Source organism: Cyanistes caeruleus, chromosome 6 (genome assembly GCF_971803275.1).
Source record: "Cyanistes caeruleus chromosome 6, bCyaCae1.hap1.1, whole genome shotgun sequence".
In the NCBI taxonomy this organism is placed as follows: Eukaryota; Metazoa; Chordata; class Aves; order Passeriformes; family Paridae; genus Cyanistes; species Cyanistes caeruleus.
The window spans coordinates 32185084-32198186 of NC_141706.1; the positions used below are offsets into that span (position 1 = coordinate 32185084).

Sequence of the window (13103 nt, forward strand, 5' to 3'; positions counted from 1 at the left end):
GTGTACTAAGTTGTTAAGGCTCAGAAAAATAGTAAGTAATGAGCAGAATAAACTTAACCAGTAGACAAACCATTCTGTTGGTATTTTTCATTCAGAATCTCCTTTTTCTAAAAAAAAAATTCTATGGCTATAGCTTTGTAAGTTTTATCGCCAGTGCATCATCTGGTCCCTGGGGAATGAAGCTCTGTCCCACAGCCAAAGAGAAAGTGAGCTGCAGTACAAATGCTCAGCAGTTTGAGTTTTCATCTCATATTAAGACAAGGGGTAAAATTAAAAATTCACAGATGCCTGACCAAATCTGCAGCATCAGTTACCTGTAGTTGTAGAGAATCCAACAACCTCTGTTTTCTTTTGGCATTGCTTTGTATCAGCTGCTCCCACCTTCTCCGGAGAGTGACCATTCTCTCTTCAACACTACCAAGAAAAACAGGAAATCCAATGCTGTACTAATTGTTACTAACTAATTGGTTCTCCCTGCTTATGCTGCAGTCATGACTGTGGTACAAATGTAATCTAGTTTCTACAACTTTGCTGACAGGAAGAAGGGATAAATGGCCCTGTCCCATCACCATGCTGGGTCCACCTGGAGAGCAGGTATTGCCTGCCAGCTGCTCTGGATTTTCCTCTTGTATGGCTGTGTCACCTTAGTGAATTGCAGTCATACACTGGAACACTGAGACGTCCCTCTGCCCCGAATATTTCACAGTGTTGTTATATTAGTTACAATTAACTAATAACTTCCTCTTTGGTGTAAGTGCAATAAGGGTTTGGAATAGCTTTCTAATGGCAGTAGTGCTGTAAAGAAATCCTATCTTAAGGGAAGTTTTATAAACTTGTGGAGGGAGTGTTCAAGACATTATCGCTTACAATCACAAGAACACGGTCTTCTGACCCAAGAAGTCCATTCTAACCCTCTGTTTCTAACTCTTGTTTGAAAAGGGGTCACCTTACTAAATCCTAGTGGCTCTAGCACAGAAAAAGGAATTACAGGTAACAGTTCAGCTTGGATAAAAACACAAAGGAGCTGCTCCTGAAGCGTTTTGCTAATGAGGTCTTCAGTAACTTCTTAAAAGCAAACCATATTTCCAATATGTGATACTGATAAATTAAGGAATTCTTTTTCTGTAGGCATTTAACTAGTTCACTTTATGGAAGTTTTATCACTATATGTAATTTATGATACAAACCAAATTTTTCCGCTGTTCTGCTAAATGACACTTTTACCCTAAAGCTCATTTGTCCTAAGAGCACAGGAAAAGAAAATAATTCTTTTTGGCGCCCTTATTCATCAATTTGTGGATTGGAGGTCAACTAATTTCTCCTCAGAGAAAATTTTTCATTTCACCTGATCACACTGGATCATTCATTAAAGCTAAAAAAAGAGGAATGGGTTTGGGCTCACAGATGAGATGCAAAGTGCCTGCTCTCTATTAGGGTCACCCCGTTCTCATTGAGTGCTTCCACTCGTCTCTTCAGTGCCATCAGCAGTTGTTCAAATTCCTGATGTTGCTTCAGCAGGCTTCGAACAGCATCTGCGTGGTCCTGCATTTGAAAAAGAAAATTTAATCAAGACTTTTCTTGCTCATATTGTTTCTGTAGCAGTGAAAAAAAAAAATTAATTCAGACCTTACTTTCCTCCTTCTCTTTCAGGCTGGAGGTACAATGTACATTTTGCATGAGTCCAAGGATGTTCAGGGTTACAAACATGCAGCAGGTTTGTATCATACCTAGTTTCTTTGTTCTATGTTTCCATTATGGCTCCATTTTCACCTTTTAAAAAAATCTGCATTCTAAATTTTTGCCAGCACTCCAGCCCATCTAGGGGTGTGCAATACAAAAGACTAACTTGTAAAACTTTATTCCATTCAGTTGATTCCAAAGTATCAATGTTTTGGGTTCTGAGACCACAACCTCCTTTTCACTGATTTTGTGACTATTATCTGCCTTTGTTTTTTTGCTTCATATGTTTTAATATTATTAAATTAATGCAAAAAACCCACCTTTTTTAAAAAAAATAGTTATATTTTTACTTGGAAAAAAAAATTACTATGTTTAAGCTGAAACCTTATTTGTTAATGCATGAGTCAATTTTATAGAAACCATATGACATGTACAAACAGCAACAAATTACAACCCTAGTTGTTTTAATTTTTTTTTTTGAGGGACAATAAGCTTTGTTCTCATTAAGATGCACAAGAACCTAAGAATGTTAACAAGATCCTGAAAGTCTAGTTTCCAAGCATGGAAATGCCATGATCAGAAGAATGAAGAAGCCAATCTAATAAAGAAGATTGTTGCTACCCTCTGGATGGGAAGAAGAAGCAGGGAAGACAAGATCAGCTGCTGTACATACCCCGAGGTCATCCCCCCGGAGAAAGGCCTCATGGCCAGAGAGGGCTGCATTGATACGGTCTCCCTCCCTGTTGAACTTCTGCAATTCCAGGCCATCCTGCAGCTTTTTCCATCGCTTTTCCCACATTTCCTCCAGCTCTTTTTTCTCCTTGGCAAGTCTCTCCATGGTCTGGTGGACATCTCTGTTCCTATTATTACTTGGTTGTTGGTGGACGACTTTGTGCCCAAGCTCTTCCAGCTGCAGAAATCTTCCCAGAGTCAAAAAGAAAAATGAGACCTCACTGCATGAGGGAATATGAATTCTCTTTCATCACAGCTCTTTGCTCTCTTGGCAGTGCCCATACACCAGGTTTCCCTCTCTCCCTGTCACCTTTTTCCTGCGGGTTATGCAGTACAAAGTGCGGCTGTTTTATTGCTCAGGGACACATGCTAGAGGCAGTAGGTGAGATTTCCCCATCTGGACTGAAAGCCCACATATGGAGGCCTTCAGGTTAAAGGGAAAGGAGGAAAATTCTGGAAAACTGGAAATTCATAACAGCGCAGAAGAAGAACTGACAATGATGGCAAATGGAAGCATAAGGCCTGAGAAGGAATGAGGGAACTGGAATAAAGCACGGATGACACTCTCTGAGAGTGTCAGGAGAGCTTGTGGAGCTCTACTACTGCAAAAATACAGCTCCTCCTTCCCCTCCAACAGCCTTCAGGATCAGTATGCAAAAGCTGACCAGATTTTTAGGGTTTTCAGTCTCCTTTTGTCACTAATGTTCAAGTGCATGTGAATAAAATATTGGCATCACCTTCACACGCAATTTATGTACGTGATTTACATGTTTCATTTTCACAGTACTGTTGTCATATCAGCCCACTCTGCCCACCCTGCCAGAGTCTCTCTACCTTTCATTCTGAGAGCCAATTTCTATCAGCAGGTCTTGATGTTCCTTCAGCAATTGCTCTGCAGATCCCACGTCCAGACCCACTTCTTCACTGCTCAGTTTCTCCCGAATGCCCTCTGCCCACAGTAGGAGCCTACGGCTGTCTTGCAGGAAGGACTGTTGGTTTTGGGCCCACTGCAGAATGTCCTGCTTCTTTTGGATCTCCAGCTTGAGCTTTGCCAGAAGTCTCTCCATGTTTTCTACCTGCTCAGTGATGGCCCTGCTCTCTGCAGGGTTGGTGTCCTTGATCCTTCAATAAAATGCATTCAATTGTATGAACACTTAGAGCTAGAACCAGTGCTCTTTAAAAGGAATGGATTTAGATATTTAGAGTTCCATTAAAAAGGAAGTCAGCTAAGGCTTCCTTTTTAGCACATTCCCATTGTGAATGTACAGAAAACTTAAAGAAGTGAAAAACTTTAATATTTCAAATTTTAACTCCTCTGCACAATTATCTGGTATTTTCCTATCGTCACCCTTGCTTCCCCTGATTACCCTCTTTCAGGACCTAAGTGATCCCTCCACATTTTGAAGTAGGTAACTAATATTAGTAGAGATGATTTTCATAGCCACAAACAATCCTGTGCTATTCATCCTTCTACAACCATGAAGTCTGGAAACAAACACCTCCCCAAGCACCCAGCCACATTCAAGAGAGATCAGCACAGTCCAGCAGTTCTTCAGATTTCTAGAAAGAGAAACTTTAAGAGCTGCTCTTTCTCTTTATAGCCATAACTTACAGCATAATCTTAGAGAACTAGCAAAGAAAGTGAAAACAAAAAGAAGGTTCCTTACGATTTTGCAACACTCCTCAAGTATTCAATTTTCCGCTCTGTCACCAGGACCTCTCTCTCAATTGCGTGCAGTTTGCGCTTGTCTGACTCCAGTCCAGCAGGCAAGTTCCCTGGTTCCAGATCCCTGAGTTGGACCATCTTGTCTTGCAGCAGCACTCCTATGCTCTGGCAGTCCTGAAGAAATGTCCTCACGTCAGCCACTCCAATCAGCTCAGAGCCTTTCTCCTCCTTCAGTGTTTCCATGGATTGCCATCTTGAAGTGAGATAACAATTTATAGCCATTGTTATACGTGAAATATATCTGCTTTCTGTTCAGGAAATGTCTTGTACAAAGATTTCATCAGGACTTAAATGGGTGGGGGTGAACACTAGCACTCCTTCACAACATCAGAGTTCATATCAGTGCCATCTCAAGCAAGGGGACTTGCTCAGGTGACTAGAACACTCTGAACATGATGCAATTAAACAACCATCATCAAAATCAGGACCTGACTTCACCCACTGAGTGACATGGAAGCAGGAGTACATTCACAGCAGGTACTAAATACTCTTGGTGAAGTCAAATGTGGTTTGATGTTTCTTTCAATGTTTGTGAAGTGTGTCCTTACCCAGATGCTTAAGTAACTAAATCAGCTGCAGTGCTGCAGAACTACTCTGAATACAACAATGTCACCCATGGATGTATTCACATTGTCTTTTAACACACACACATAAATTTCTACAGTTTAAGTGATTTGGTTTCAGGGTCCTAGGAGCCCCCCTCAGTCCTGGAGACAGGGCACTAGGCTCAGGGCCAGCCTACAACCAGCTGAGGGATGCCCCTTAACCACTGGTGGCACTGTCGTCTAGAAGGCATATGAACAGTCAGCTCTCCAGACAGTCCTCTGCTTATCAGTAGCACTTTACCTGATGTTGATCTCTTCCATCCAAGTCTGGATCTCAAAATATTTGCTGGGACTGATCTTTCCATATTTAGCAGCTAAATTTTCAATGTCTTCCAGCTGGCCTTTGCCTGCAGCCAGTTCTGTCAAAAATCTCTAAAATGGAAAAATACAAGAATGAAGAACATGAGGTTTTTCCATTCCTGTGGACACAGTCTTGATAATCCCTTATATTCACTCATATCCCACTTTCACAGCTGGCTTCTCCCCTTGCCTGCCTGCTGACTCCATGCACACCTGTACACACAACTCCCCTGCAGCCCCCTGACCTCCCTGGTGTGCACACTACATCTGTGCACGTATGTCCCACTCCACTGGGATGCAAATGCTCAGATGGATTTTTTCATACTTTGGTACTTTTTTAAGGTGATGTAAGACAAACCACAGAATGAATCTTTTTGTACCATGATATTTGTACAGGATACCTGTCTTCACAGGAAGATAAAGGGACTGAGTCTCATCAGCTTCAGTAACTTTGGCATAGTCTGTACATAAGAAATATCTGGTCTATGCATGAATCTCTAAGTTGAAATTAATGAAAAGGCTCTCAAAACATAATTTCTCAACTTTATCATTTCTCTTAAGATAAAATTGATTTAAAAGGTGTCATCTGTGAAGAGGAAAAAGGGGTACCTGATATTTCTGCTGCATGACCTCCACATTGTCCGCTTGAGGTTGAAGAGTGCGGAAAATGTTCTCTTTATCTCTCATCCATGACTGAAATTCTTCACAAGAGCTACAGAAGCGATAATATCCAATCATCTCCTCCAGAGCCTTTTTTCTGTTCTGTAAAAGAGATGAAGACTTAACTATTGTTGTAATAACTCCTTACCATTTGAAGCAACAGAAAAACATTCTTCAATTTAAGCTACAATACACAGGTGGTAGCTTAGTAGCTTTCCCAGACACTGCTGAAAGAGAACTGACCATGAAATTTTGAGATCACAACACTTCTTCCCAGAACAACAGTAAAAAGCATAAGAGAATCAATTGGAGAGTGCTCAGCCTCTGGACAGTAAGGAAGGCTGCTGTGATACTTGTTGCTGCTTGCTGATGACATTAGACAGTGGTCCCTACTATATGTAAAAGCCACACACAATAAGTTTGTGTGGGTCTTTAGGGCATGATTAGAGCAGGTGTGAGTGAAGAGCAGCATATTAGCAAAATGCAGGTTACAGTTTATTTTATCTGGTGTCTGGCAAGACACCCTAGTGATTTAGGAGCTCCAACAAATGAGCACTAAGGGGGAATAAAAAAGGATTATGCAAAAGAATCTACTCTTCATGGACTAAAAATACTGGAATGTAAATGGGAAATTTGCCAGCATAAATTCTGTTTTGATACAAAACTTCAATGATAATCTCAAGGCTCGAAGTCCTACAGGAATTAACAGGATTGAGGCACATTATTAAACTGAAAAGCAGAAGCCAGCAAAGCACTTAATTTCAGTTTTCACTGGTTTGGACTTTTTCATGAACTGCACAGCAGAAGGGGATATTATACCTCAGCCATGCTCTGTAGATGTTCATAAAGTGAATCTATTTCTTCTTGTGTCTTCCAGATATTCTCTGGAAGAAAATGATCATCCAGACTCGAGGTTCCAGTGGATGCACTTTCAGCTGTTGCCCGGGTTCTGCTGAATAGTAGCCTAGTTGTCTTTTGGTTTAAGTCACTTGGGGCTTCCCTCTTCGTCATCTGTTAAGAAAAAATTAACAAAATCAATGGATGAAAATTTGTGATTTGGTTAAAAATTTCACTAGGAAGGAAAATTTGGACTTTCTAGTTCAATTCACAGCATTCTGACCCTTTAAACCAAAAACTTCCAGTAGTTTTTGGGAACTGTTTCCACTGTTTTATTCTTAAAAAATTAATTAAAAAAACCTGAATAACCTTTTGGACTTGTTTAAAGAATAAGTTTCATTCAGCTCATTTTAAACTTTATTGATTCAGTAAAAATTCTCATTTTCTGCCCAAACCAAAGTTATTTGGTTGGAGGAGCTTTTTTATTTTCAGACGTGCCAACAAAACAAGACAATTGACTATGCTCATGGTTCTCTTTGTGGTGATGTTTTAGTGCATGAACACTTCCAGTTTCAAAGTCTGTGAGGACCCTAGTGAATCAATCCTTCTATTTGTCCATCAACACCATCTTGCCATGTGCTTTTTCACATTTCATAGTAAAGTAATAAAATATTTTTCTAACAAAAACTAACATTGATGAGGTAAAGGAAAGACCACAAGCGATGCCCATTGCTCTCAAATTTATTGGGCTAAATATTGAGTGAATATAGACGTCTGAAGAAGCAAGCTATGAAATGTGTCGTTCATCAATTTATCTCCCTTGAATTCTGTTATTAAACAAGCTGATCTCAGGTCAAAAGTTCCCTTTCTAGTCAGTGAAAAAGAGGGGCATCTGCAGAGGTTGACTTCATCTCATTTGCCTTAAAAATAAGGGAGAGTATGAGTTGCTCCTGGTATTGTGGGATAGTTCTTTACTACCTTAGAAGAATTTTTAAGTATGTTTTGATTAAATATCTTCTTTTTAATGATTATTGAAATTAATAATTTTAAGAGAATAAAGAGTGAGAATGTATTTGTGAGGACCAGTAGAGGGAACCATCATGGATGAGAGTATTTCTAGCACTTCAAAAAATACTAACCGGGTGTTCTACGAGCAGAAAAGGAACTTTTTATCACCCGAAAAATTGCCCCCATTCTAATTAAAAACTTAATTTGCAATATACCATTTTGGCAAAATAAATAAAAACCAAATAATTGAAAAAGCACTTCACTTGCATTCTTCAACACAACATGACACAGAGCCTCCTCTACTTACTGCAGCTGGAGCCTGCTGTGCTGCAATGTCAGCCTGCTCTTTGAGGCGCCTCATCTCAGAGGAATAGGCTGCAATCTCCTCCTCCAGGCGCAAGTGACGATGCAACAGTGCTTCGGCACTTGATTCGTCCTTGCCATAGTCCTCGCTGGCGAGAAGCGGCTGCCTCTCTCGCAGCCACGAATTTGCTTCATCAATGTCAGCGAAGTACTGAAGGAACACAGGGAGGAAAACACTTGGATTCATCCTGGAAGTATCATATCCAGCTCCTTCCTCTTTGTAAAATTTTGGATAAGGAGAAATTCCATTAGGTCTGTGGCCATAAGGTTACTTCCAGGTGTTGTGAAGGTAACTCTAGACCTTCAATGACCTTACTGATGTATTTCATGCCCACAGCTAATTCACAGAATTACAGTGAGTAAAGAGATTCAAAGTTGCCTATGTAGCTGTTTAAAAACTCCTAACTAGCTAAAACTTCATGGTGCATAAGAGCAGCAATAAAAGGAACCCACAAGGCATGATGTTGGTAGGCATCACTACGTAATACCAACGGATATTTTCTAAATGTTTAAGGAACAAACAATGAACTTGGTCTACAACAGAAGTTTACTTTTTTCCAGAATTTGCAATTGCCTGGTTATGGTTGTAGAAGGGTAAACCAAGGTTTTTAGACATAGAATAAAGGTACAACAGAAAAAAAATAATACCTAATGTAATGAGGAACAAAGAAAAAACTAAAACACCATAATGGTGTCAAACGTAATAGAGAGAAGAGTGAATTTAGACTTAAGAAAAAAACTGTTCAGTTTTATTCAAACATTTCATGGAAACAACAGACTGAGCAAAACCTTAAGAAAGGGAGACTAAGAATACCTGAGATATGTGATACGACTTCAGAATATTGCATTTATACAAATTCTTTATTTGCAGATGTGTGAATGTTCGTGGGAGTAAAATCATAGGTCAGAATGGAAGTGTCAAACACTTTGCAATATTTGTGAAGTTCATGGTCAATCTAAGTCTCACAACACGTTTCTTTTGTTGGTAGTCTTTGGAATTTATTTTTTCATTTTTTAAAATATATCACACAGCTATCTGACCCACCCTCTAAAAAGACTCATCATTCACACTAGCATGTGAGTTATTTCTATTAGAATTTTTACCTTCAGAGCATCTCCCAGCTGCTCAAATCTCCTGTGTGTCTGGCTTGCAGGAGGATTGAGACTTCACTGCCCGAGATATTTCTGAACACCAACAGATGACATCTTTCCTGTCCCCACGCAGAACTGAGCCACATCCACGTCCCACATATCACAGACCCCAGCAGAAGAACCCTCTCACCTGTTTGATGAGGGCTGCTGCCTGCAGGCGGCTCTTGCGATCAGCCACCTCGTCTTGGAGCTGCTGCCACAGCTTCTGGAGGTTGTCTGTCTGTCTCAGAATGTCGTCCTGGCGCATGGGGTTCTTTTGGCTGAGCTCCCAGCCCCTCCTCATCACATCTGCACTTATGGCCCTGTGTGAATAGCACTCTGCTTCAAGAGCCTAGCACAAAGACAGGAAACGTATCAGCACAGCTCATTCCCCACCACCCAGGAGAGAAGAGTGGCTCCTGCTCTCTGCTACTGTCATGCATTACTTTTCCAAGAGCCCCAAGCCTTTACTTTTCACCACCTCTGTCTTTACCCTCATCTCTCTTAGCCAGGAAAAGAAGGTGAGAAAAAACATAAACTAGCAACATTTTTTTGCCCATCAAATATTAGCTAATATGGCTAATCTGCCATCAGTGTCTTCTAGTCCAGTATGAAGCACATTCCTTCTTTACCCTTCCCCTCTTTGGGAGAAAATGCGGACTCTATACATTTTTTTAAAATTCTGAAGTCTTGGCATGACACTTGAAATAAGGATTAGTCTGACAGCATTCTTCTAAGTGCTGCACTGACTGAACTGGACGATACTGACTTGTGAAATCTTGCTTTAATACAAAGACAAGGAACCAGAAGCAAAGTAAGATACCTTGTTCTTCTGAATAGAGGCTGTGATCTGGCTGACATCTTTCCCCAGTGTTGTCATTCTTGCCAGCTTCCACTTCTCAGAGATCCATGATTCTTCCTCTTTGCAGTCACGGAAGAATTCAAAAAGCTTCAAAGCCTCTTCCAACTGAGATTTACTGAACCAAGGAAATAAACAGTGTGTGACAGTCAAAATTAGGATTCCATGAAGACAATGGTAGATTAATTAAAGAAAAATTTAAAAATCCAGAACTTGAAAACTTTTAGCTTCTCTTTGTCATATAATAATTTATTCATGGAATAAGACAAAAGAAAAAAATTACATTTTGTTCTTTTTCCAGATGAGGCAATAACCATTTGCTCTTCAGACTTCTCATAAAGGAAGTTACAATAAATGCTGAGAATGAAGCTATTCTTCATCTAGGGAAGTGAATGATCCTTTCAGTCAATTGCAATCAAGACACTTGAGTTTTTTTGTTATGTCTTTAGGAATGGAGAAATGAAAATTTTCAAATGAAAATTTTTCAAATGCAAAATTCTGATTAAAGAGTTAGGGTTGGACATCCTAATCAGGAAGAAAAGAGCCACAAGCACAGGCCTACCGTAACTTGCTCTGAGCTGTGAGGTTCTGGTACAGCTGATGAAGCATCTGAACTTTTGCATAAAGCAGTTCTGATCTAACTGTGCTGTCCTTGCTGATTTCTGCTGTCCTCTGGGTGATGTGTGTCAATCTGCCATCATAGGAAGAGATCTGTGAGTCAACCAAGTTGTGATTCTGCAGCAAATCCACTACTTCCAGGAGTTGCTTCCCACAGTCCTGAGAATTCACTAGCACCTACAAAATGAGAAGAAATAAAAGACATTTTCAGAGAGTGCATCTAGGGCCTCTGTTCAAATAAATCAGTTGAAAGGTTCCTGTCATCTCTTATATCTTCTAAATGTCCAAGAATGTCAGCTAAGTAAAGCAAAAAAGCTGCCTATTTAGAGAAATTACACTTTTTTGGGGTCAATTCCACAAGCTAATGGCAACAATCCAGACTTTCTATTGGTTGCAGTGCAAGTAACGGGCTCATCAAATAAACATCTGTTTTTGCACCTAAGATATTTCTTCTGATTAAGCACTCAAGGTCTCAGAATTTGTGGGTGCAATAAATATCCCTTTGCTATAGACCCATCTGTAGGCAGATTGATTCAGTCTGTATTTGAAGAATTCCACAATATTCCATTTTTTGGTATGTTCTAACTGGAATGTTCTTTTCATTTGACGAGTTTACTTTCTATCTAAATAACAAAAATAAGTATTTTGTAATACATAATTCACTAATTGGTGAGGAGTGTTTATCAGTCTGTATTCTTTCTAATTGTGTCAATGCATACAATTATTAATCCTAGGGTACTATCTTTCCTTACCAATCTTTTCCCATATTCTCAGGCTATCGTTGTTCCAATGACACAATTACCATTAGGTGTTCTTTGCCTACCAACACTAGGACAGAAATATTTATAACTTAGAGATAGGTCTTATCTTTAATTAGACATTTACAACTTCATATAGGATGCTGACTCTTTCAGCTTGGGCACAACCTGTAGTCATAAGGATTTTTCTGTCTTCAGAAAGGCAAAAGACATATATGTAATTACTTCCATTACAAAATCAGTATGAACCCAGTTACTTCTCATGCTGAAAAGAAGACTTTGTGCTCTGACACTCTGGTAACAGCTGGAAATTCTTTCTAAAAGCAATCACTATTCATTTACAGTGGAACTTCCCTTTCTCATGAGTTTGTATACCTGAAAGCCTGAGCTAATTCCCATCTGTAAAATTACTGCAGGTATTTCCAGAAGCTAGTTCAGAAGAATTACATGGAATGGAAACAGGAGGTGTTTTTATTCCACTTTTACTTTTGCACTTGTAAATTTAGAAAATTATTTCCCATCTTTATTTTACTATATAACTTGAACTTGTAGTGCATTCCATGTAATAGAATACAGGCTTTCTGATTAGGGAAAACCCCTATAGCAAAGCCTGGGTTTTTTTCTCCTCATGTAGTTACCTGTTATGATGATCTGAAATGCTCAGTTAGGCATCTAGGTAAAAATTGTGGTTTTTTTCTATAGCTGATAGACTTATCTCCTGTTGGCACCAGCCAGTCTCTGGAACATGGGGACACTGGCAGCACTGCAAGCTGTGTGCTGCTGGAGAGGGCTCAGTACCTGCAGCTCTTTCAGCTCCTCTGTAATGGCATCTATGTCCCTCAGGAGGCCCAGAATTTCCTGCATTGTTCCCAGGGATTGTTCTCGTCTCTGCAGCTGATCCAGGAGATCCTGCCATTGCTTTGAAATGCTCTTTTGCCTACAAAGGAAGAGAAAGAAATTACCAGTTTGCACCAAAGCCTTTGGGCAGCACTGGAGGAATCTCAGTGCTGGCAGCTTTAAAGGAGCTAAATGAGCACAGACGACTCTTGACATCAGTGTAAGAGGACAGGCCAGGAACATAAAACAGGTCAAAAAAATGTTATTACAAGAATTTTGACTAGTACATCAACTGTCATTGACTTTTTAAAATTTAGACATAATTTTTAAGGTTGTCCATAAAACACCCCTCTATTTTTTTTTTTTTTTTTCCTACAGTGCTTGATACTGTAGAAAGGCCTGGAAGCAAAGAAATGTTCTTTAAACAGCTGCTTAAAATAAAACATTAATATAAACTATATCATAAGTCACAATCTGATCTCATAGTTTGATTTACTCTTTTATAACTGGTTTTCTGGGTTTTCACAGAGGGTCTTGATTTTGTCTGAATTTAGAAAAGCAATAGAATACCACAAGAGAAGTTATTTGTACGGCATTCTTAGATACTCACGAATCAAGTTATATAATAACCTGGGATAATCAGAGTATTTATAATTTCTCAGTATTTGCTCCAAAATCGAGTAAATCTGACAATACCATGCCTTAACCGATTTGCATCTCCCCAGACTGCAGACTAATATAGAAATGTGTCGACTTGCAAAAAAAAAAAATAGTATCTCTCTAAGCATTTTTTGATGGCAGACAGAAGATTTGGTAGAAATTTGTGGGTATATTTTCATATATAACAAAAGTATCTTAAAAGTATTTTTCACCCATAATTGGTCTGAGGCTTTGATCATCAAAGCAAAAAAAATAGAATTTTGAAGAAGATGAAGTGTTTGCCTTATCTGCTGAAACAGGCAGAAGAAATTCCTGACAGTTCTACTCAT

At 39.4% G+C, this 13103-nt stretch overlaps 1 protein-coding gene across 1 annotated transcript in view; it reads right to left on the reverse strand.

Annotated features, from left to right (window-relative positions):
• Positions 1-13103, reverse strand: part of SPTBN5 (spectrin beta, non-erythrocytic 5) — a 95749-nt gene that overhangs the window by 68185 nt on the left and 14461 nt on the right. Inside the window, exons 10-22 of the mRNA XM_086894261.1 lie at positions 12076-12214; positions 10464-10696; positions 9866-10019; positions 9194-9394; positions 7856-8062; positions 6523-6714; positions 5653-5805; positions 4985-5115; positions 4080-4331; positions 3247-3534; positions 2354-2600; positions 1403-1542; positions 315-414 (exon numbers count right to left, since the gene is read on the reverse strand). Coding sequence (XP_086750387.1) covers positions 315-414; positions 1403-1542; positions 2354-2600; positions 3247-3534; positions 4080-4331; positions 4985-5115; positions 5653-5805; positions 6523-6714; positions 7856-8062; positions 9194-9394; positions 9866-10019; positions 10464-10696; positions 12076-12214 — 2437 coding nt within the window. The remainder of the gene's footprint in view (positions 1-314; positions 415-1402; positions 1543-2353; positions 2601-3246; positions 3535-4079; positions 4332-4984; positions 5116-5652; positions 5806-6522; positions 6715-7855; positions 8063-9193; positions 9395-9865; positions 10020-10463; positions 10697-12075; positions 12215-13103) is intronic.